Raw genomic sequence first — 20,587 nt, 5'->3', positions numbered from 1 at the left:
GCTGATTTTACATTTTAAAAGGTCTTCCTTATTTATAATATGTGATTAATATTCATCTCATAAAATTCTGCATGTAAGAGTTTGGATTCCATTATAAACACCCAGTGAAGGATCCTTTCTATTATTTTATCTGTTAGATTTTTTAAGCATAATACTCTATGCAGCAATGGAATTCTGATAAAATTATTATAAATGCAAAACATAAAATCTTCAACTCTCACATTCCAGTTCTTACCATTAAGTCTCTGATCCAAGTCCTACATAAAACTACTAGCCTGTTTCCTTCAAAATCCGATGGACTAAATTCAGCTGCATTTAAAGATGTTGTAAAAGCCCCCATAAATGTTTTCTCTGCTTAGCAAACTAAATCAAAATAAGATTCAATGAGATTTTTCCTTGTAGGCTCACATTATGGGTTTTAGTAAATGTTGGGCAAAAAAAAATTTTAAAAACATACAAACAAGAAAAAAAGATATAAAACAAATAACAAAAACTATCATTAATAGGTTGCTTATTGTATGCTAGTCAAGGTGCTAAGGATTTTTATGGATTAATTGAATTTACAAAAGATGCTGTTGATTTAGTGTCTCATTTGATTGCATACAGACTATAAGAGACCCAATCATACATTTCATCTGCAACTTCTTGTGGAAACTAGGCATATCCTGTATTGATCCCTTTTTCAAGTGTAATGAAGAATTTTGTTGTCTCCTAGGGATCATAGGTTCTTGGAAGGCAGGTGGGATGCCTCTGATGTGGTTTCTTCACCCTTCAGAGCAACTTATCTCAGTTCTGTGTATTTAGTAAATACTTAAAGACATGCTTTCAAATATTCTGAAAGTCACTATTTAAGAAGTTTATAAGAAGGGCAGAATAAAGATTAAAGATCAAAAGCAAAAGGAGGCAAGCTTTGATTTAATCACTAGAATATTTATTTTCCTGAAATGCTGCTGGTTTTCTTTTCTTTTTTTTTTTTTTAAGCTTTCAACTTCTAGCATAATCTAGGTGTTGACAGAAGTTTTGTTTTTAATCTATAGATAAGCCAACCTACAAACAAAGCCTGAAGATAAAAATGCTTGCTTTGGAATGTTTTTAAAAAATGATACAACTTGAGAATTCAAGACTTCATAATTGCATCTTGAATGTGTCTGTGCATGATGCATATTTTAAGAACACTTCCTTTTTTCTTTTTTTGTTTCTGATTTTTTCCTTTGCAAAAGTTGTCACTTTATGGTAAGCACAGGCTGGTATTTTCATTTGCAAATTTTATTTATTTAAAATATTTTTATTTTTCTCTTTTCCCCATGAAGCCAAGATTCATTTATTTCTTTTGCATTTTTGTTTTTGATATTTTTCCCCAAATAGTGTTGCTCAGAACACTAATCTCATTTGATGTCACTCAATAATAGATCCTATAATCAAATATGTTTGGAAAATGTTACATGAATTATGTATGTAAGAGGCTTCGTGCATATTAGAATAATATAATTTGTGAAGTACAGGAACATTAAATTTTGCCTAATCAAGCATTTCCAAATAATTTAATTCTGGAAAATATCCCTTCCCCTATGCCTAGGGTTGATTTTTAACGTGTTTAACAAACCAGTACATTGGCTTACGGGTCAGCCTGCTCCTCAACCTGTCTTCTCACCTGCTGGTTCAGAGCCTTTGTTCTTTGTAGACTATGGCTCCCACAGTTGACCACAGGATGATAACTGTGTATTGGGGGATGCATTTGGGCACTAATAATTTCTTTCCAGGATGCAGGACCACACCAAGATCACTGTCTCCCCTGCTTGAACATAGGCTGATTGTCAAGGACATTGACCAAACAGCACTGGTGCTGGTCTTGATACTAGAGAAAGTTTCTTGAGACCTCTGCTGTGCCAATCCTCAATCCTTTGCTTGCTGGACAGTTAAGAGATCTAGAGGGTACCTGATAGGCCATGGAGGTAAGGCTGCAAGAAGAGTAGCTGCTCAGAAATCTTTGTACTATAACTATCTACCAGCTGGTTTGCAAGTATTTAATATTTTCACTCCTGTACCATCATATCAATCAGTATGTGCCAGCTTATTGTTAGTTCTACCCATAACACCCGCCAACACTCTCATTCTAGCTGTGAAACACCCTTGGACGACTGCCAATCTATACCATTTGGGTGTGTGAAAATGAATTATTTTTTCTCTGTCAATTACAAAAGCCATGATGGTTAGACCTCCAGGTCTGCTGATACGGAGAATTAACAATTTTGGTTCCATCTTTGAGCTTCATAAAATCAAGATGCAAGAGATAGTACAAAAAATAGTGATGGATATCTAGAAGAAACTGGATTGGTGTACAGTGATATAATTACAATATGCAATAACAGCATAAATTCTGAAAAAATTCTAATGCAAATCTGAGCCACTTACTCCATTATCATCTTGTGACATTTGGATTAGAGTTAAATACACACCTGTAAATGGGTGTGTACACATGTACACACACACACACATACGGAAGATGATTTCCCAGATTGCTTAAAAAGTAATACTCATTTGCCTTTGTAGTGTATGGTATTATTAATGTAAATATATTCACTAGTAGAAATTAATAGAAATTCTAAGAAACTCACTCTCTGTAGACTATCCCTACTTCTCTAGCCTTCTTTCCTATTATTCCCCTAGAAAATTTGAATCATCCCCTCATAGCCAATGAAGTTGTATTATTTCCACCTCACTAGGCAAAATGTATTAATGTAGAAGTATGAACACATTTCATCTGCCTCCCACCAACTCTCAAGTAGATATTGCATCTGCTTGTTTGTTCTTGAACTTGTAAATATTATTCAGATTTTGAATAGGAAAAACTACACAATAAAAAAGCTAGAAAAAGCCAACAACATTTAGGATACAAGCAAATCTTATTAGACAGAAAATGTTGGCCAGAAAGGTGAGCCTGAGAGTTGGGGGGGGGGGGAACAACACAAAGAATGGACTGAGTGAGAAAAGAAATCTTAGGGTTTTTTTTTAGAAATTTGCAGGAAATCTCCTCACATTTGCTGTGAATTTGAGTAGGGAAAGATGGGTGGGAGAAGAATTTTCAGAAATCTCCATGTGGTTCACAAATAAGATCTGTGAAAGATCTCTGGGATGCTGTTCAAATGTTCTTGGCCATCAAGCCATGTTCATGTGACTGTCGTAATGTGGGGACTAGTCCTGAAGAAGCCAGTTTCGTATCCTCCTTGTACCAGATGACTTCTAGTTGAAGATACTCACCCTACTTCCTGTTTTTAAACTCCTGTCCATTGTCAAGGTTCATAGTTCTTGGAAGAAGTTTTACATATCACTCCATTCCTCAATGATACGGAAATTTACCCAGATCCTTCAAAGTAGAGACTTTTTGGTATTTGCCACCTGGGTATAAATTTTAGGATGAAATGTCTTGAATTTCAATGCAGAATTGAATCTTAATTCCAACAATACTTTCATCCAACTTTTTTGCTCCATTGTTTTGTTCTGAGTAGACTCTTTGTGGATGAAGTGAGATTGTTTAAAAAAAAAACAAAACAACAAAAAAAAAAAACAACAAAAAAGACTTTCTCTATTTATCATTATGTCCTGTAGGAATTTGTAGTTTTTATCAGGATCCAAAGCAAATTTAAATGACCCCATTTTTGTTCTTTTTTGATTAAACCAACTTTGTCTTCTAATTATTATTAATATCTCTGTCATTGTGTCTAGCACCTTATAATTATTTCTTTATATTTCTGCCTGTTGAAATTACCTGTTAGGTACTTGAGGGGACTGATTTTTATATCCTGGCAGTTAGCACAGTTTTGAAATGTTTAAGGAGGTCCACAGATGTGAATGATTGGATAAATTTCATAGGAAATTGGCTTTGTGAAACAAAGAGATGAAGAGGAAATTTTATTACTTTTTTTTAAAGAAAGAAAAAAAGAAAAAAATGCTGAGGGAAAATGGAAATAACCTAGGGCTTAGGGCCAGGATTCCTGGATGCAAATCCCAGATGTCCTGTTCCTCAACCTCAATTATTACTGTTAAATAGTCACCTTCATTCTACAACTACTGTCTTCAAATAGAGATTATCATTCCCCACTGCACATGGTTTCAGGATGACCTACTGGAATTAAATTTTCAAAATACAATGTAGACTTTCATAAAGATAATGATTAAAACCCATGTATTTAATCTGAAGTCATAAGTTATTGACCAGTGGCTAAATAAAGATTAGAGAATCTACAAGAAAGATGGTTTCAGTGCCAAGTGGTAACATCCTGCTCACTCTGGGTTGCTTAACACTGGAAAAGGCCGTCGGGAAGGTTGTGAAATTTCACTTATTATTAAGACATTTTCTTGCTCTTAAATAATAGAAAAAGACTGAATGACCTTTGAAGGGACTAACCCACTGTATATCCTATGACTCATGAAAGAAAACACAGTTTGTAGATAAATCAGGAGAACCTGCTTTTCCACTGTACCAAAGATAAAGCAAAAGCTTAGAAATGTCATAGCTAGCCTAAAAGCTGTTTATTTCTTTGGTCAATTCAAGGAACACCCTTATCTCTTAATCTTCTTAAATTAATCACATCCTTTATGCAAAGTGCGTACATTAAGGAGCAGCAGAGAGATGGAGTTTTAATTTTTACCAATTCAATTTAAATGCAAATGCTAACCACTCACATGATGCTACTGTGTACATAATTAAGCATCATTATATACTACATGAATCATTTAGAAACCTCCGGAGAGCCATTCTACTATGTAAAACATGCATTATACTGACAAGTAGCCGAATGACGTGTACTTCTGTCCTCATTAAAGCCTCCTTTGAATTACAGGTCAACTGATTATGGGACAACCTATGAGAAGCTGAATGATAAAGTGGGTTTGAAGACAATCTTGAGCTACCTTTATGTGTGTCCTACCAACAAGCGTAAGGTAAGAAATGTATATTTAGTATGCTACTGATTCATGGTGTGATTTCTATCTTGATTGGCTGACCTATCTAGCTACCTATACATCCTTTGCAGTTAAACTGCAATTAGAGATGTAAAGATGAGTTGATGGGTGGTAAGGTGTAGAAGTGCCTGACACATCGTAATTTTCTAATCAGCAACTGTGAATGTAGGAGGGTAAGGGGTAGGTGCATCATTTCCATTTTGGAAAGGCAGCTACATGGAATAAGTCTTACCGAGTGTATGCTGCTGAGTGTCTGGTAGAAACACCATTCAGGCACAAGAATTAGAATAAGCTAAGACAGGACAGAGGAAAGATGGATTTTCAGCTGATGTTCCAGGTTCCCTTAACATGGAGTAAGTATATTAACTAGAATTTCGGTGAATGAATTGTCCTACAGCAGACAGGGGTTCATTTCTAAAATTTGTCCAGGCTGCACAGAAACATTAGGAAGGGGGCCCTGCCTTTGGCAGAAGAGCATAGCATGGAAAGAGTGGTGAGATTAGTCCTTCCGGATCTGGATCTTAGCTGCAAGGAACCTTGGAGATCGTAATATTCCATGCCCTTATTTTACAGATGAGAAAACTCAGGTTTAGAGAAAGAAAGTGGTTTGCACATATTTCAAAGCTGCATGCACAATCAAGACTAGAATTCAGATTTCTTCCTTGGGAATCATAATTTTTCCACTTTATTATACCTTTCCTATTAACAGGGACCATCTATTCTTCAGAGTTTTTATTTTCCCAGAAAGAAAATGTCTAATTTTAAGTGAAATGGCATTTATCTCAAAGGAAGAGTGACATCTTTATAAATTGGTGTCATCAAATTCTGAATATTAGGGGTGGGAGAGGTTGCTGTGTTGCTCAGGCTGGTCTTGAACCTGTGAGCTCCAGTAGTCCCCTTGCTCCAGCCTTCTAATTAGCTAGAACTATAGGCTTATGCCATCATGCCCAGCTCTCAAATTCTGAATTCTGACATTCTGTCTAAGTATCACATAGATTACATGAATTAGTAGTATCCATCAGGAAATAGAATAGTGTTCCTCATTAATATGTCCTAAACCATATTCTGTGATAATGATAGCTCTGATCTCTAGGGTTTCATTTCCAATTTGTCATTAGGTACTGATAATGACCTTAGGGAGTTTCTACCTTTTGTCCTCTGGACTGTAGAAGGCAAATGATACTGGCTCTTAAGCAACATCCTCAACTCTGACTCCAGTAAGTGGTTCCAAATCTGCCAGCCCTGGTCCCATCCTGTTGCTCTGGATTGGGGCTCAGGTGACTGTATCACGTGTTTCTGGTGTACATCTAAACATTTCTAGTGCTTCAGTAAATGCAACATAACAGTTGAGCATAGACTCTGAATTTAGATGGCTTGAGTAAAACCCCAGCTAAGCCAATTACTAAATGTATAAGTATGGTGATTTACTTAATCTCTCTAAGCACAGCGTCCTCAAATTTAAAATGGGGATAATTATAGTACCTACCCCACGAGGGAGTTTATAAGAATTATCTGAAATTAGACATTTCAAGTGCTTAGCACGGGACAGTAAAGGCTTAATCAGTGTTTTCTTTTCACTTTATTCTCCTTTCTTATCATCTTGTTCCTCCTGCTTCATATAATTATTGGAGGCAATAGTAGTGATTATCCCCTATAAATAGCAGTATCCAGTAGAACTTTCTGCAGTGATAGAAATGCTCCTCTAAACTGTCCAATACTCTTGACATTAGCAACTTGTGGCTGTTGAATATTCGAAATATGACTAGCATAACTAAGTGAAAGAATTTTGAATTTCATTTAATTTTAATTAAACTTATATATTTAAGTTATGTGTATGGGTGATGACCACAGTACCAGACAACACAGCTCAATAATGTGAAGCCCCAAATTAGAGCTATATCATAAACACTCCTCTCTTGTCCTTACTGCCTCCTTATTGGCCCGTCATCAATAATTAAACCTAATCAATTTTGATCTGCTGTATACAATTCAAACTGAGGAACTAAAACTTTATCCTTTATTTCTTTAATGAGATTTAGTTGTTTGTTGGCTTTGAATTAATCCTCGTAATCTCTATTGATTTTCCCTCTAGTTCACATTTTTAGTAGATTTAATTTAGCAATCAACAAACTGTATGCTACACAGTATGCTTTACACCACAGGATAAATAGAGAAACAAATCAACATCCCACCTCCCAAATCCTCTATCCTAGTTGTGAATACAGTGTGATGCTTTCTGATTTGAAAGGTCCCTGAACTAAGATTCAGAACTGGACCCCCCTGCCTTGAATCTGTTACCAACCAGCAGGTGACTTTGGGTGAGTCATTTACACTTGCACTAAGGTGGTGCATGGGAGTCGGATTTGAAGAGTGACACTCTCAGGCTCAGATGTAGCTCCTGAGACTAGAAGGAACTCTTGAGAGGGAGTAGAGCAAAGAGCCCTGCCATAGAACCCACTCAGTTAGAAACATTGACACTAATGAGACTGCATACATGATGGGTAGCCATTTGGAGGACTTGGAAAAGGATATTTGGCCAGCGGTATTTTAACTGCTCTGAATGAAGACTTGGCAGACCCTAGTTCCAGAGAGGGGGAAGTCACTGTCTATGACTATGAGAAAATAGCTGTGAGAGAATAGCTTTCTTTAGGCCTGTTGCTCTGCAGAAGCAGAGGTGGCCCCTGAAGTTTAAATCACAGTGTTTATGAGGGAACCTAAACCAAGGGATCTTTTCCTCTACAGATAAACGAGGCCTTCAGGGTCACTTTCTGAGATGCTGATAGATTTAAGATATATTGGAGGACGATGAAGGTCTTTACAATGGTGCAAAAATCAATAAAGTTGACATAGCAGTATATTTGTGTACAGTTTTTCTACTTATGAGGTGAATTTATCACCAAGAAATATGTACCCCCATTCCCGCAAAGGGACATATTTGAACCAAAGGGATAGCACCTGCACAGCATTTTAAAGTATGAATATATTTGCTTCAATCAATATGAGTTTATGTTTAAAGAAAAGGAGGAGGAGGCAGAAGAAAGAATTATCAGGCTCTCTTTTAATTACAGAGGACAAAGGCATTGAAGTTCACTTCGATTCTCCTGGGACTCCTGCTATCCTCTGGTGAAAAGGGCAGGCTCCTTAAAGGGCTACGTTAATTCTTTCAAATCTCTAGGGTGCTATCTAACAAGTTAACATCTTTTGTACCAGAGAGTTTCTTCTGTGTTTCACGTTGGTGGGAGCAAATGGAATAAAACTGACAACATCCGTGTAACTGCCTGCATTCCCAGAAGCCTGTTTGTCTTCCCGTCCTTATAGCTATTTTTAGGTGTTTGTGAAGGCGAGAGCAGTTCTTTTTCAATCATCGTGTCTCAAACAGCAGGCATCGTGTCCTGGCTTTGCAGGCAGCTTGTTAAGGGCATTACTGGGATCAGAGTCCAGAATAAAACAGGCCCTAATTTACTGTTTAAATTGATGATCATCCATTGACCACTTTTCTGCTGTAAATTATAGCAGGTTTCCCCGGATAGGTCTATTACATTATCATCTCATCCAGTGTCAATCTAGGAAATCTTGAATAGAAGACAGAGAGCCTGCTCCTAGGGGTTATCCTGTCTCACTCATACTTTCTTGCAGAAAACACCCATTCCCTGGCCCCTGATATATGAGATAGACCCCAAAGAATAAGACCAAGTGGGTCCTAGTGCCAGAAGAAAGGCAGAGTAACTATCTGTCACCATGGCTTGGAAGGAGAATAATTCCTCCACCTCTACTTCATGATAAATTCCAAGACTTGTTTGTGTCACCAGAGGTTTATTGGCTACATACATATAGTCTGCTAGGAGAAAAGATGATTTAACCTGTACCTGAGAAGAACAGCTGTGATGCAGAGGGAAATGGGAGAACTATTACAAATGTAGCAAAGGAAAAAAAAAATCAATGTTGAAATCTCAGTCTTGCTCTTAAATTCTCTTCAAGTTTATTTGTATTCTGCCTAAAAAGAAAATTTCTTCCTTTCTTTCTTTTTTTTTTCACCCTGCATGGCTATCAGTGATACCTGTCCAATATTCCACAACTGACCTTATCTTGCTGTTTCTTCACAAGGTGTTGTATAGCATCTTCAAGGATTAAAGAATACAAAACTCTACCTGGAATTCTTGGAGAGAGAAAAAAAAAAAAAACTGAGAACAGCCAATTCATTCAGTGGTCATATCCTCATGGTCTCTTCTATGTTACCTGCAAAGAAAAAAACCTAGATGGTATTTGTTCTTTACATTTCCTGTGCCCCTTTTGCTTCCCTGTTCCTTCTCATTTCTGTGTTATCACCTCTTTTTTCTTTTTCTTCTTTTTTTTTTTAGGGATTTATTTTTTTAATTAGTTTTAATTAGTTATAGAGGACAGTAGAATGCATTTATGCACTTTGATATATCATACATAGATGGCATATAATTTCTCATTGTTCTGAGTGTACAAGTTGCAGCATCATATTGGTCATGTAGTCACATATATACATACAGTAATAATGTCTGTTTCATTCTACTATCTTTCCTATTCTGTTATCACTTCTTAATTAATATCATTCCTGCTGAGAGTCTTCTAAGGCTTTCATCTTATAATTAGGACCCTCGCTCCACGGAACACATTGATCATTCTTGCAGGTCTCTTGGTACCTGCCAGCATTAAACACTGTTTGCATTTTCTCCAGATGTTTAGGTTTTAATTACCATACTGTATGCGACACTTTCTAAATAAGTGTTTGATTATTGACTCCCTGTCTCTTTTTACCCTGGGCACACTTAATTCCTCTTGTCATTTGTTTTCCTGGGACAGGAAAGAGTTGTGTGTGCTAGGGTCAGACAACTTTTCTCAGCAAGGATTGTGGGATCAGACCCTACAAAAGGTGGGGATTTTCAGATTCTACTCTTTCATTTAACAGAGATGGAAACCGAATCCCAGAGAGTTTCGTGACTTGCCTGAGGTTACATGCAACTGGTAAAAGAAAAGCCAAGATCGTGAAATCTCAGAAGTAAATCTTAAATGCCACTACTTCTACCACATCATAATACGCTACGTTTGTTTTTGATTATGTCTAACCTCCCCTTTAGAACATAAGATCCTACATGGAATTAGGTGCCTTGATCAATTTTGTAGTCTTTGTCATGCTGAACATAGGACCTTGGTAGATAGTTGGTGTTCAGCACATGGGGAGTATTTGAATTGAATATAGGGTGGGTTTTGGACACTCGGGATGGAGCTTTGGAAGGACGAGTCCTGTAAAACCAGCTTTGACTCAGTAATTTCTCAGAGTCCAATAATTATAATTAATTGTAAGTTAATTATTAATTATAAATAATTAATTCTTTCGAGTAAATAAACAAGGGCAGTAAAGAATCCCATAGGTTTTAGTCATTTCTAGGCCATAATGTGTAATTGCATCTTTCCTAAGAAGAGCATGATTAATATTTAAAATGCCAGGACTTTGCATAGCACTCACTCAACATTGTCTGGTGAGGCCAAGGGGAACTAGAGTATTGTATAATACATCAAAGGGGGCGATGACATTTCCCTTGGCGGGCACTTGACACTTGCTCATTCTCCCCTAGCTCTTTTATCTGTCCCTTTGTACACAAGATCATCCATTCGCCTCTAATCTTTTAAAGAGAATGTATGTTTCATTCATAAAGAAGTGTCGTGTGTGAACTCAGAGACGCAGTGGTGGTGGCATTTTCCAAACTTCAACAGACGTGCCCTTTTTTAGTGAATAAATGCTTACTACTCTCCACTTAGCCTGGGCAACCATAGCTAAAGGGAAAGATCAACTCTTTTGAATTTTTTTGATGGGTATTTCTGAGTGTTTATACTGTTAAGGTCCATTGAACATTGTTCAGTTCTTTTCCTGAGCAGTATAAACAAAAAATCCAAAAAAAAAAAAAAAAAAAAAAAAAGCATGCCGCATTTTTATTTTTTTTCTCTGGGTGATCTTACAGTTATTTCAGCCTCTATGTTTCAAATAAACTACAGAATAATAAGGACAGCGGACCCTCTGTAGCAAGAGTATAGCACCAGGAATAGCCCCCTAGTCACCTCCCTTGTTGCCAAAGTGGCCCTGGGGAACCTTGTGGAACTCCTGGGCTTGGCAAAACACAGTGGAAATAAAACAAAAAGGCACTGATCTAGGACACTGTATTCCACACTCACCTCCGACAGCCAACTACCCCAAACTATTTTATATAAATCAAACACCTATAAAATTCATAAAGAAATGCTAATAAAACCATAGTCATATCAATTTTAGCACAGCATGTTAATTACATAAAAAGTACTTCTTTCATTGGCTATTAACTGTGTGTCTCTAAAACTTATGTTGTCAAATACTTTTTAAAAATATTAAAGTGTTATCCTGTTTAGGCAATAACTTATGGTCAGTACATGGCTTCTAAAAGATTATTTCTTCCTCCTCCATCTCTATTAATCCCTCAAATCACCTAATTTTCCTGAGTTCTCAGAATTGATAACATTAACTAGTATTTTATTGTTTTACATCATGCAACATTAAACAGTACTTAGTAATTTTTGGTGGAAGCACTTTCCTTGCCTCATCAACATAGCGCATGTTATCCCTCATGGATATTATGTCTATTGCATGCAATCTAATATATTAAATATTAATCATAAATGAGTGATTTTAAAATCCTAAGTTATAACTTCATGAGGATGGAGTTTACAGATTATTGAGGTTATAATACAGAATTTTTGTAGCCAAATTTATGTTTTAAAGAAAAAGATGCATGTAGCTAGCTAGGAAAATAGAAAGGTGATTGACAAGTCCACAGAGAAATCTTTACTAAGTTCAAGTAGTCTTTATTAAAAAAAAAAAAAAAAAATACAGCCTGTAATCCCAGTGGCTGGGAGGCTGAGGCAAGAGGATTGTGAGTTCAAAACAAGCTTCAGCAATGGCGTGGTACTAAGCAACTCAGTGAGATTCTGTCTCTAATTAAAATACAGAATTGGCCTGGGGATGTGGCTCAATGGTTGAGTGCCCCTGAGTTCAGTCCCCGGTACCAAAACACACATACACATACACACACACACAAAAAAATTCTGTTTCCTATTTACTCTAAACAAGTTAATTAAGATAGTGATTGCCTAAATTAGTCTGTAAATATTGTGAATATTGATGAAAGTTATGTATTTATTATGTGGTTGACTGGTTCTCAAAAGGTGGGTAGCCCCTGTGGTCAAGTGGTCAGAAATTCTCAAATATGAAGAGAATACTTCTCAGAAACCAACCATTCTTCAAATATATGTAATAGACTAACAGCTTAACTTTTGAGAAGCAGACTTTTTTTTAATTTACTTGTCTGCTTACTTATGTGTTTATTTTTGCCTCATCAGCTGTCCTTTCTAGAGCCCACGAACTCTCAAGTCTGGCTGGCTCAGTGTTAGATGCCCACCCTTTACCCTTTATGAAGCTCAAATGCTTTGTTTCAGGTTGGTCCGGAGTTACGCTCTGCTGTGGAAAATGGTCAGGGGTCTTTTCAACATTCTGGTCCGTTTGCTTCCAGCATACTCCCCGTGGTTTCTCACAAGTTTCCATCATCCAGTGTTTGACGTACTGTATCTAGAACATTTGTTTCTAGTGGATAGCCCATGCTGCTCTGGTGATGGATGGAGATGAATGCTGGCGGCTACAGGAAGTTTGCCATATTTACTAGGGTGAGATGTTTCACTACAATATATCAGATCTGCCCCAAGCTGCCTCTTGGTGCTGTCAGGAAAACAAAGTCACTGTGGATGAACCTCTAATAAAAACCACTTTTTCTTCCCTGGGGAAATTAAGAGAACATGACCAGCCTCAGGGCTGAAATCCTTTCCATTCAAACATCCCTTCTGTTGACCCTGCCTTTCCCTTAATAAATCTTCTTTTGAGGTTTCGTCCCTTTGTTCCTGTAGGACTTCACTTCCCTCATTTACTGGGTCCCTAACCTCTAATATGCATCTCATTTTACAACCATTCAAGTCAGTCACTTTAAATAAGTTTTACAGAACAAAAAAAAACAGTCACTCACAGTAGCCTTGTGAGTTTAGACAGAGGTAGAGAGGCCCACTGTGTGGTATATTCACTACAAGGATTGGGAGAGAGTTAGTTCTTTTTGGACTGCGTGGGGCTGTGTTTGGGGACCAGATTGCTAAGTATTGCCATGATTGACAGCATCTGCCATCAGGAAATGAGCATGCCTGGAGTAAGGAAAGACAATGTGGGCTAATCAAAAAAATAAAGAATAGGGGAAAGAGAATGTCCTTCATGACAAGAGAAGAAGAGACATAGGAGGGAAGCCACAGATGAGGCCAAAGAGAGAAGATGGCAGAGATTACTGCAGAAGGTTTAAAATAACACAGTAGTGATGAGAGAAAGCTCATACAAAGCACACAAAAAGAAAGTGGGTAGAAGAAAACGAAATAATAAAATCATAAATATGTCTGGCAGTAGAAGTTTAAGAATCTCTTGAGATCTCTCAGAGAGAGGAGGGCTAATTTACCAGGAACTTATTAAGACTTTCAGAGAGCGTACAATTTACCTTTATCTCTCTGTTCTTCCTGAGTGGTTTCAAATGGGCAAAAGATGTTGATGGCTGTGGCCGAAATTTGTTCTGCCAGGAAGAAAAACACAATTATGACTGAAGTGTGGAGGCGTGGTAGGTGCAGATCTAGACACACCAGCTCCCCAGTCACATATTCAAATACCATCATTGCTGCCTTCTTTTAATGAACAAGTGCCCTTTGCATGTCACCTCTTAGATGTACAGCCACCCATGGGTGGAATGGCCTCTTAGCTTTGTGCACGCCTGTTTTCTGCACCTGTCGGTATACCATCAAACACCTATTTCCTATCACTGTGGAGTCACCCTTTGTTATTTGTAGGGTGTCATTGTAAATTTTGCTCAGGGGAGACTTTTATTGTGGCATAATGAACCCTGCAGCCAGGGTGCCTGGCTCTAAATTCCAGCTAAGCCACATCCAAGTTGTGTGCCTGTAGACCAGTTTCTATTTGTTGGCTGGTTTGTTGTGAGACCGTGATGTAATTCTTTCTCTCTGAAGTAAAATATAATGATGGTGTCAGCATCATAAGGTAGCTATGTGAAGTAGAATCAAAACATGCAAAGAACAGTGCTTCCACATGGTAAACATTTAGGAAATGTTAGTGTCCTTATTATCATTATTGTCACTTTCAAATTATCTGGCCATGCCTTATGCTGTCATTGGTCAACTCAACCAAAAGTTATAAAATGCCTATTTGGTGCCAGATTTTTTTAAAAAACAACTAGGAAGTAGAATAAAAATATTAGACATTGTTCTTGCTCTCAAGAACTATGAAGCCTGGTAGAGGAGATGAATGTATAAACAGTCAGTTACAGTACAGAACTATGTATCATAATAGCTATGTACATAGAACTTTATCTTTGGGGACTCTAGGAAGCTTTCACAGAAAGGCAAATATTTGTCAAAGTAGAAGGGAAAAAGGATTCTATGAAAACCATCTTTCTGTATATGTGCTGTGAAGAACTATGTTCACAGAGCACAGTGCATAGCTTGGAGTGATTTGCAGTTACAGATTAATGTGTATCTTTTGACTCTTAAAACACATTATTTTCCATTACTATCTGATTATAATGACTACTTAGACTCCCAAATGTCTCCAAGACCCATTTGAATTATAATTCCAATGTAATATGAAATTTATTTTCAATTGTGTAAGTGTTCTTTCCCTGTCTCATGGATAAAATTACTAAATGGGCAGTGGTGACATTATTAATATTGAATTAATAGAACTAAAATGCACCTTATCATAGATGTGCATAGTCAGCATTTATCTTCAATAATTGGTGAGTCATAATTATTGGAGAAATTTGGTGGTGTCATATTAAGGAGAAATCAATTGACATGTGTGTAATTGAATGCCTGACTCTAGCATGTTTCTTTGCAAGCATGATAGAAATGGATATAAATCTAAAAGATGCATGAACTTTGAACTATGGTATTTGCCATCCCATTGCAGGGATGCAATTAAATAACATAGGGTGATGAATTGCATGATGCAGATGACTCTTAGAGACTTTTAAAGGCTCCAGGAATTTGGAGAGAATGGTATCTGGAATGGTCAGGAGAGCAACATGAAAAGGCTTTGGTTGACCAGTGAAGTAGACTGGTGTGACATGGGGTCATGGTATTCACAATAGGAAAGTGTAATTCAATGGACCAAGGTTTATTAACTGCTAGGCAGTAGAGATACTCATATACACAACAAAGGGCCCTGTCAGCATACAGTTCACAGACTAAAGGGTTATAGGCAGAAATGAGCAGGGGGTTTACATTGGCATAGAGACTATGCTTTACATTTTCTAAAATCTTAATAATTTGTACTACCTGTTTATATATTGTGCATCTTGATCTTTTGCATCCCAAAGCTTATAAAACACTCCTCTGATAGATCATGTTGTTTTTTTCCTTGCAGTGCTGAGAACTGAACCCAGAGCCTTGTGCATGCACTCTACCACTGAACTATAGCCCTAGTCCCTATCCTAATTATTAGTTTAGAAAATATAGTCCCTGTAAGCATATGAAAGGCTGAGGAGGCCTCTGGCATCTGGATCCAGGTAGTAGGTAAAAATTGGAGAAAGTGAGGAAAAGACAATGGAGGGATTTATAGCACTAAGGGAAGCAGCCTAGCATGTGTGTGGGGACTAGGAGGGTTGGCAGGTGTGACATATTTTGACTTGTCCTTGATCTTTTTCTCCACTATTTTCTAAAAAGAGTCCAGATTCTGTTGAAGGAGATAATAGCTGCAATTTCACAAATGCAGATGATTTCCCCACGAGCAAACCCAAATTTCACTGGGATGGATGTAGCTTTTCTTAGGAACCAAACCCCTCCATCTTGACTCAAATAATTATAGTGTTTTAATTGGAGAGACTCTCAAAGAAAATAGCCAAACTTGTGCTGGGGAAAGTGATGGAGGATCTTAGGAAGATATTTACCTGATATGGGAAGCTGTCTATTTTCTTTTGAATGTATGTCATGTGTTGTGTTTTTGTGTGTTCCCCTTATAGCTTAGTAGTGCATTATTTAACAGATTTCTGTATTTTCTCCATTGCTTAATGCTGACTTTGTTCCGTGGGCCCTAAACCTTTGTGCTTTCATTTGAAAGTACATTACTGACATTTACAAACTCCCACAGAGGACTCAGTCAATTATGACCATAGATGCCCATTGTTCCAAGAGAATTGACCTTTACCCCTAGGCACCAATTAAAATCTATTGCCTCTCACCCCTGCAGTGTTAGCTGTAATTCTGGCTCAGTGCCTAGTGTAACTGGTGGGACACATTCTTCTTAGTCGTCGTCTTATTTTCTTCTCCAAGGAGAAGAGAGTGACCTACAAATGAAAAAGTGTGCTTTTTTTCTGGAAGAACAAGGGGCAGACCACCATAGTGAACAATGATTTTCAGTTAGATGATCTTTTGTGTCAACATAAATGAAGACCCTAAATAAATAAGATAATTAGGAAAAAAATGGGACATTGCCCGTAGGTTTATCCCAGATACACAAATATTATCACAATTCTCTAATTACTTTGTGAGGATGTGTTTCTAACTGCAGGGCCATTCTCCCCTAGGTTATAACTGGGCCTGCTCTATGACAAGCTAACAGTGACCAAAGTCCCAGAGTGTGGGGACCCAGGCACAGAGTGCTCTACTTACCAAATTGTGTGCACCACAGACACATACCAAAATGGTAGCCTTTTCGATACGTGTTAAGTTTATGTAATCAAATTTGGTCTCATGGCATTTAGACCTTGAAATAGTTTATCTGAGATCACAAATGTTCATCATTTCTGACTAACTGGTAGTCTTGAAATATGCTAATTTAGGGACACAAGCAGGGAAATGTATTTAAAAAAAAAAAAAAAACACATACCATCCTCTGTGTAATCTTGAGCTTGATTTCCCCACCTTCTCTTCCTAGGGGTATGACGCTACTGACATTTTAGTGGGGTTTGAAGCCAAATTCTGTCAACCAAGTTATTTTGGTAGAAGCAGCCATAGGATAAACATAGCGCCCCAAGAACAAGTCTGACTACACTCAGATTGAGACAAGAAGTCCCGATTTGCTGAAAGTAAATGGAGCTTGAAATTTGCTTTTCCCTGTTAGGTTAACAATTCCAGATCTAAGCAAGTTAAAGCTTGACAGTTCCTCTCCTTGTGGAAAGAGCCTCTTCCTCTACCTTCTCTCAGCACTCAAAGTGCTACATCCAAACTGAGAAGAGGAAGTCAATCTTTGATCTGCACAGGGAATGATTCCTACCTTTATATTATCCTCCTTCTTTACTATTTGAAATTTTATAGACTTCTGAAGATTATATTTGTATGAGGGCTTAAAATTTCCCAAGAGCCTCAACATTTCACTTTCTCCACCCCGAAGGCCTCAGTGGTAGGAGTATAACTATTTCATGTGAGTGGGAAGCTTGGCCCCCCTGGGGACCCAGCCAGGATTCCATTACCTAGTGGCCAATGGAAACTGGGGACGCGCCTATGATAAAGCCCAGAAGATTATCAAGCCCAGTCTATTCTGCTTCATTTATTACAAATACATAGTTTTGCCCATGGTTCATTATATTCCTCCCATACAAACCCAACTCAGGGGAATAACTGAGAATTCTGAAATGAATATGTGGGAGAGAGCTCTGTTAAAATTTAATGTTACCTATCTACAAATGCTTAGTTGGTTACTTTTCAGTTTTTCCTCCCTGTCTACTACTTTCCTTTCCTTCCTTCCTTCCTTCCTTCCTTCCTTCCTTCCTTCCTTCCTTCCTTCCTTCCTTTATGAGTCATTTATGTGAAAGAGGGAATAATAAGACCATCTTATATATTTACAACATACCAGGTTTTCAAAATGATATGCAAGAGTGCCTAAGTATAATCATCTTATCCTTGCAAAAATTCTGTGGATAGAAGAGATTATGTTCTTGCTGTTTTATCTCTAAATCCTAGTTGGTGATCGGTGTTCTTTAACTAGAACCTAAGTCTTTGCGTTTCTGTCTATCCTGGTTTACTTTTGTTCCAAATACGTCTCCAGTTCTCTTTTCAAAAAGGGTTACTTTTTGCTAGTGTTCTTGAGGCTAAGTACTAGTACTGATCCCTCTATAGACCTTTAATCTATTTCATGTTTAAAATATGAATTATACAATCTCAGACAAAATTCAATGTACAGAGAAAATGTAAAGGCAGACCATATGTCGCATTTTAAGTCTGCTTATATAAAATCTTTCAGTCTCCTGCTTATCACTTCATGATAACAGCCTTGACAGCTTTACAGGATCAGCCAGATGCTTTTAGAATCTGAAAAGGACTCCATATAGAAGATCCCAAGAAGCCTCATCTTAACGCCATGTCCCAAAATGGGTTCCCAGGAAAAATTCTAAAAATACTTGCTAATAAATGAATAGATCAATAAAAGCAAGTTTATGAATACTTTTTCCTTGGCATCTCTGAGATTAAAATTGCCAGCAATAATAAGTAAAGATTTGCAATGGCAGGAAGAAGGACAAAGGGACTCCCATAATTCTTTTTCATCTCTGACCTGCTGTTAGTCTGACTGGACACTATTTCTTGTTTTAGCTTTGAGCTTTCCTGCTGACCTAGAAGCCTGCCTCTATTAACTCACAATACACAGTGTGTTTTTTGTGTGTTTTTTCCCACTAAGGAATGTGTATCAGAAATGTACCTGTCCTACAATCACACCTGTGTTCAGAGACATGGGAAGCAATACAGGTGGCCCAGAGGGCAAGGATCTGCTTAAAGATAGATTCCGTTGTCTTGAATGATGCTCCTTAGAGGAATCAAACTAAGAACTGGCTCTTTCAACATTGCACATACATGTCTGTCAGAACTTTCCCTTTCCCTTATATAACTTTGTTCCTGTCTCTGATAGACCTTGAGCATCCACCATTGCTTTTGATCTGTGAGCTATATCATCATTAAATTTGTAGCCACCTACTTTTTTTGGTAGGTGCTCATGATTCCCTAGAAAAGAGATTTTCTTCTTCCAAGTAATTGTCTTGGAGAGAAAGCATATGAACACATGGGACCCTAGTGAAAAAAAAAATCTACCTTTTTTCTCTTCTTTTTTTCTATATAAAATGTATAAAGGAAATTATTAAAATTTGGGAAGGAAGAGATGTAAAAGATGTTTTAGAAAAGAAGTTGTTAATAATTAGACCTTGAGCTGGGGATATAGCTCAGTTGGTAGAGTGCTTGCCTTGTATGCATAAGGCCCTGGGTTCAATCCCTACCACCAAAATAAATAGATAGATAGATAGATAGATAAATAGATAAAAAGTAAAAAAAAAAAAAAAACCTTAATTGGAACTAGAAATATGTTTGTTTTTAAATTAAGTGATATATGAAGTAACCCAAACTCATACTTCTTTAAAGAGGGAATAAAATAGTGAGGGCTCCTGCTTCTCAAATCAGCAATTACAATAAATAGCAAACTTGAAGACACACATGATATGTACTGAGAACTTCCTAGGCAAGAGGATAATTCATGCAGAAACAAAACACAACAAAATTCTGAAACCTATGAGGTCAGTACTATAAACTCTGAAGTCAGCAGGAAGTCCTATAAACTTCTCTTTAAAGTTGGGAAAAGCTAAAGTTTGGAGAGGGATTGTCCAGGTCGTATAACTGGTAACTGCACAAGGACTTGGAATGGTGAGATTTCCCTAAGCTTATTTGTCAACATTCATATTCCCCAGGCATTTGTTACAGAGTGCATTCTCCCTAAAGCCACCTTTATTCCCCCGCAAGGATGTGTGGGAGATAACAGCATCAGTTCAGTGAAACAAGCAGTAATGACAGCTGTTTTATAAGCCATATAGTTATAGCTGGAGTGTTTTGATATCTCTGGCTTTTCCCAATATACATGAAAATCCAATATACATGGATGTCCAGGTGCCTTTTAAGAATTAGGGAATGGAGAAGCCAACTTGCTATTGAGGCTCTTAAACCTCAGCATACAGAAAAAACACCTAGGAAGCATGTTACCATGTGGGCTCTGAGGGCCTCTTTTTTATAACTCATCTAGAAGCTCTGTGAACCTGCATTTTATATTTTGCTGAGCATGGAAGTGTGCTTGCAGGGAGGGGTCATTTTTTTCAGTGAAACCCTTAGTTGCATTTTTTTAAAAAACAAAAATTAAACAAATTGGTAAGGCTTTTTGCTTTGGTGATGCAAGTATAAAATATTGAAGTTCTGTGTTTGGAACCAACTGCCCTCTACTGGACAGTGCAAGATTTGATTTGAAGTTAGAGCCTTTCTCTCCATTGGTCCCGTTTACGTAAAATTCAGGGTTCGTTATTTCTCTCCCAGAAACACAACTGCATTTTACATTTAACTTCTTGGGTGGGTGGGGTGTGGTCAGAGGGCACTTTGGAGGTGCTCATATTATCTTTGAGATTTAAGGAATTGCGAGGTTGAAGACTTCAGGAGTGGCTTAGGAAAACACAGGTGCCTCTTTGATCTTCCCCCTAGGAATGAAGGAAGTTGGGGCTGAAATTAATAATTCTTA

The 20,587-nt window shown here is 37.5% G+C and overlaps 1 protein-coding gene across 4 annotated transcripts in view; it reads left to right on the top strand.

Moving 5' to 3' along the window:
- Sorcs1 (sortilin related VPS10 domain containing receptor 1) overlaps positions 1-20,587 on the top strand; it is a 466,212-nt gene that overhangs the window by 251,982 nt on the left and 193,643 nt on the right. For all 4 annotated transcript variants that reach the window (XM_076834120.1, XM_076834123.1, XM_076834121.1 and 1 more), the window contains exon 3: positions 4,842-4,941. In XM_076834120.1, the coding sequence (XP_076690235.1) occupies positions 4,842-4,941 (100 nt within the window). The remainder of the gene's footprint in view (positions 1-4,841; positions 4,942-20,587) is intronic.

This window comes from Callospermophilus lateralis, chromosome 15, assembly GCF_048772815.1.
Source record: "Callospermophilus lateralis isolate mCalLat2 chromosome 15, mCalLat2.hap1, whole genome shotgun sequence".
NCBI lineage: Eukaryota > Metazoa > Chordata > Mammalia > Rodentia > Sciuridae > Callospermophilus > Callospermophilus lateralis.
This window is presented reverse-complemented; position numbering and strand designations above follow the sequence as displayed.